At 34.8% G+C, this 5,000-nt stretch overlaps 1 protein-coding gene across 24 annotated transcripts in view; it reads left to right on the top strand.

Annotated features, from left to right (window-relative positions):
• Positions 1-5,000, top strand: part of Mbs (Myosin binding subunit) — a 179,787-nt gene that overhangs the window by 115,895 nt on the left and 58,892 nt on the right. For 10 of the 24 annotated variants that reach the window (XM_086538367.1, XM_086538361.1, XM_086538356.1 and 7 more), the window contains one exon: positions 3,308-3,479. In XM_086538367.1, coding sequence (XP_086394493.1) covers positions 3,308-3,479 — 172 coding nt within the window. Of the gene's footprint in view, positions 1-1,442; positions 1,773-3,289; positions 3,480-5,000 lie in introns of all 24 variants that reach the window. The other 14 variants (XM_086538364.1, XM_086538345.1, XM_086538353.1 and 11 more) reach the window with 2 other exon arrangements.

Raw genomic sequence — 5,000 nt, 5'->3', positions numbered from 1 at the left:
TCTGATCTTGGGATGTCTCTTATAAAGATGCAGTAATGGCTATGGCTAGGATTAGGTATTTAAGGTGCAAGGTTTGGTAGATATTAAAATTTGGGACCATTTTTGGTTTCATATGTATAGAGTTTGAGATTCTTATTTTTTTTTAAATATAAGATTGGAAAATGTTTATTTCATATGTATATGATTAGTTGTTGCTTTTTGTCATGTAAACTTTCTATCTTATAGATAAAAATGGAGATTTTTTGTTGTTGTCATATAAACTTTCTTAGTATCTTGTAGATCAAAAGGGAGATTGTCTTGTGGCTTGTATATAGAATTTTATCTGTTTGACCTTCATAGATAATTAGCCAGTTGTTGACATGTTACAGTCTGTGATAAACTTTTTTGAAGACATATTACAGTATGTGGTAAACTTTTTTGAAGACATATTACAGTATGTGGTAAACTTTTTAAAGTTTTATACCATGCTTTCTATGATTGTTATTGCAAGTGAATTTGATAATTGTTCTTTATTTACTGAATTTGTTTCTAATTTCTAATTTAATTGAAATAAGAATATCATTATAGAAGGATGCAGGGTAATAGTAAAATGTAGGATGTTTCATATTTTGTCATTATTTTGTATTGGTAAAGAATAATTGCTTATAACTGATTATGTCTGGTTGTCATTGTTTAAAAATAACTCCATGGAAAGACTAATTTTGCCTTTTTTATTAATGCACTTCATTTCTATGTCTGTACATCAAACTCATACATACTAAAGCACTGATGACTTCCATACTAAGAAATTCATTACAAATGCTCATGCTTCATTTGTAGGAAACTTTCTTATAACATAAAAGCAATCCATGTACTTTGATAGAAAAAAAATATTACATAATTTTCAATGATTTTCTTTTATAATGTGATACATAATATAAACATGGAAAGAAAGTGATACAGATCATTGATGTTCTTAAAGAAAACAATTGGTTTCATGAATGTTTGAGGAATATGCTGTATGAGGAATATTTACGTCCTAACATTTGATGAAGCAGATAGTTATTGTATTTATTTTTGTGTATTTGTATAGATTTGTTATTTCCAAATTACCCTTGTCACTCTTTGTCAGTTAGGGACATTTTTTAACTTTTGGTGGGTTATAGCACAGGTTTATATCTATATACTTACATGCTTTTCACATTATCCCTGCTATTGGAGTAGACCTGTTTTAAAGATATTTTCTAAACATGACACTGTATATATTATTTGACATAATTTTAGATTTGCTGTCCCTTAGATCAAGTGTGTTTAGATAAGACTTCCCTCTGTGTAAAAAGCAATAAGCCTTGTGTCATTGAAGCATATTTTGGCTAATGCTTGTGGTTTAATCTTTAAAACTTTTGATGTCATTTTGTGTAGCACCTCCCACAATCTCTCAAGAATCGCTAATCTTTTTCCAGCAACGTCACCACTCTTACAACTAATGGGGGACTGAATGCTATCCCTCCACCCCCTAAAAGTGCCCCATCTCTTGTCATACCACCTAAACAACCAAACCAGAACCAGCTCCCCTCTCCCACTTCCCCTACATCCCCACCCCTTTCCTCCCCCACTTCCCCGGCCTCTCCCCCCATCACCTCCTCAGCAGCCTCCACCTCCTCTTCCTCAGCTCCTCCTCCTACTCCTTCCACGGCCTCTGTAGCTTCCCCTCAGCCACTTACCAATGCTCAGCAGCAGTCCCCCTCGGCATCCAAAATGAGTCCGAGCAGTGTGATTAAGAATTTCTTCAAGTGCGTACTCTTGCCACCCATGGGAATGACTTGTGACTTATCCATTTCATAGACATGTTTTCCTTTTCTTTATTTCTTATTAATTAATCTTGATATGTTTTGAATTTTATGTTGTTTTTTTCTTTGTGTACTTGTTACTCTTTTTGTTTGTGTTTAAAAAAAAAAAAGGAAGTAATCTTTTCCTTTCCTAAATGTGTGACCATGGTACAGTTGCCAGACTAATTGGCATGTTGTTTTGCCTGTTGTTCCCTTTAACAGTTAATGCCTTAAAAACAGAATTGCTCGACAAAGAAGATGAAAGCAGATTAATTCCATAGATTACAGGATACAGCAAGAAATCTGTCCAGAAGCATGCGATCTTTTCAATTCTTCTTAAAATTACTCCTGAAACATAACCACTGCTGATCTTTTTTTTTTCTTTGTTGTTAAAAAAAAAGCATTTTGGAGAATAGTTAAAATGCATATTAGTTATTTTTCACATTTTTGTATTTTTCATTTGTGTTTGTTTGAATAGTGTGCCAATTTTTGAAATACCTTTTTTTATCATGATTTTTGTTGTACTTAGTTTTGCTTTGATTTAACTTAAAAATTATATTATTTACAAATATTTGTTATATCACTTCATTTTGATGTGATTTATTGATTTCTCATCTGCTTTAAGTTTATACATTATATTACTTTATGCTTTTATTCTCAGTTTTCTTGAGAATGGTAGAATTTTACTCAGATAGAAAAAAACAAACTTATAATTTCTTTATGCTTATAGTAACACTGTAATTTTACTGGAGGAAAGATCTCATCTCGGTAATTGCCTAACTGTACTTAGTGCAACCTAAGTCTAACATATTTATTTTTTCATGGGTCATAACTGATATGGTTGTGCATTTTTTTTGTGGTTTTCACATTATTTATGTGGGTAGAATATAAATCAGGAAATTCAAAGATTTACTTATACTTGGCTGGCTCATCATTATGCATATGTATGTCTATGTATGATATTTTTCTTTATGAAACATAAATAGTCCCCTCCCCCATAAACATTGTGAAAATACAGCCAAAAAAAATTCTCCCCCTGTCCATGGCCAGGAATGAACCCACGCAAATGTACATATCTTTATGTTCCTCACTTGCTCGTCGTTGGTGCTTGATGCCTTGTGTGTGCTAACAACTCAGGTCATTCACTACACAGACTTTAAATTTTAATTGCATATTAAGAGAGTCATAAGTAAGTATGAGTTGATACTTGTTAAGGTCAAGTCTTAAACTTTTTTTCTTTTTTTTTTGAAAGTGAGTGGTTACACTTTTTGAACCTCCTTTCCCTCTTTTTTTTTTTATATAATAATTCCTTTTGAGTAAATTAGAGTAACATATTTCAATTATATTGCATTAATTATGATAAGGTAATGAAGGTATTTTAAATGAGAATAAGATAAATCAAGAAAGAATACCAAGTCTGTGTGGTGATTGGCCCTGGCGTCACGTTGGGCGGTGGGAACGCTGTGTGACCTGATGTGTAGCCTCGTGCACTCGTCTAGGTCGTTTGTGCCGCCGAGTCGTGATGAGGAGAGCGAGACTCAGCGGAAGGCCCACGCCAAGATGGTGCGATCGACTCGAAGGTCCACGCAGGGAGTTACCCTAGAAGATATCAAATCTGCCGAGCAGCTCATGAAGAACAAGCAGCAGCAGCAGCTTCAGCAGCAGGCGTCTGTGAGTATTCTCTCTAGAGACAGCTTGTTTTAGAAGTTATCTTGCTTGTAAGGGGATTTTTAGTCCTCCTATATTTTTAAAAGCTAGAAGGTATACATAGACAAGGATGTTAAAGCATATGAAAATGCTTTAGTTCATTTTTGGTGGTTGTCTTTGTTGTTGGTAATGTGTTGTGGTCTTACGTTCTCTTCACATAGTGCTTATGAAGTATGCCATTTGAAAGATTAATAGTAAAATATAAATGACTTTTACCAACTGAATAAGGTTGTCAAAGACCTTAACACATTTCCAGTAATGAGACACTCTAGAGATTACAGTATTTTTTTGTTATATCTTACATGGAGGCAATAGGTTACTAGGGATTTTTCCTTATAGAGTGAGCAACCCTTAACTTTTCTTGGTAATGGTGTTGCATGTCGAGGATATGTCCCAGAGGAAGTGTCTATGTAATGGTAAGTTAGTTTAGTGTGGATTTTGTCTGTATCATTGTTTCATTTCGTGTCATGTCATTACATTTCATCATCTTCACTCCAAGTACTAAACAAAAAGTGGTTTAGGAATTTCATCAGGATCTAAGGTAACATAAATATATTTATAAAAGTTGTGTTTGTTTGTCTGCCTTGCTTTAACCCATTCCCGACGGGGGATTTCTAGCCTAGAATGTCCAAATGCCGGGGCTTTCGAATTATTAGGCCTAAATTAAATGAATAGCTGGCACAATACTGTGCCGCCCGGCAACTGGGCTTTTGAATGCGCGGTACACATGCTGTACCACCCGTCCTGTGTGGGTTAATGTATGTATGGTTAACAGGGATTTTCATGTTCATTTCCCCCAACACATTCTTAAATAAAAGTATTGACACTTCTTATTAACCCACTGCGGACGGGCGCCTAACGATCAAACTGGACGTCAGGGCGGGTGGTCTACAACACTAGTGTCATTAGCTAAAAGTTGAAGGGATGGGGAAAGGGTTTTCTCCACCCTCTGGGTAGCGCAGCCTAGCCCAAACATTATTTTTACATAAATCCATCATAAAATGCGGGTAGCTCTGGAGCTAGCACCGTTACAGCCATAACACTTAATGATTGTGTGCGTGCTTCAATTGTGAGCAGATCCCGATGTCATATCATGTATGCATTGACTCCCGTCTTTTAAGCCTAATCAGTGCCAACATGTATGTCATGACACCTGTACGCAATGGGTTAAAACGTTCCAGATGTTAAGATAACTTAACACATTTACACTCACTATCAAGCCTTCATTGCATATGTCTGATGGTAATGTGTTATGTGTCTATGAATATCTTTCCCTCCCAAAGGTACCGGAGTTATTTTATATCAGTATGTTTCTTTTATATCGGTATTTTTTTTACGTGCTATATATATTTTTTGAATCATCCAGTGGGATTTTTTATTAAGCCTAGGGTGTTTAATTATCATAGTGTTCTCTCTTATATTCAAATTTAGCTTTTTTCACAGCAGTTGCATGAGATATTGATATATTTACAAAATATATTCAGA

This window comes from Penaeus japonicus, unplaced genomic scaffold (genome assembly GCF_977035675.1).
Source record: "Penaeus japonicus unplaced genomic scaffold, GWHDUDI00000001_assembly GWHDUDI00000007, whole genome shotgun sequence".
NCBI classification, from domain to species: Eukaryota; Metazoa; Arthropoda; class Malacostraca; order Decapoda; family Penaeidae; genus Penaeus; species Penaeus japonicus.
This window is presented reverse-complemented; position numbering and strand designations above follow the sequence as displayed.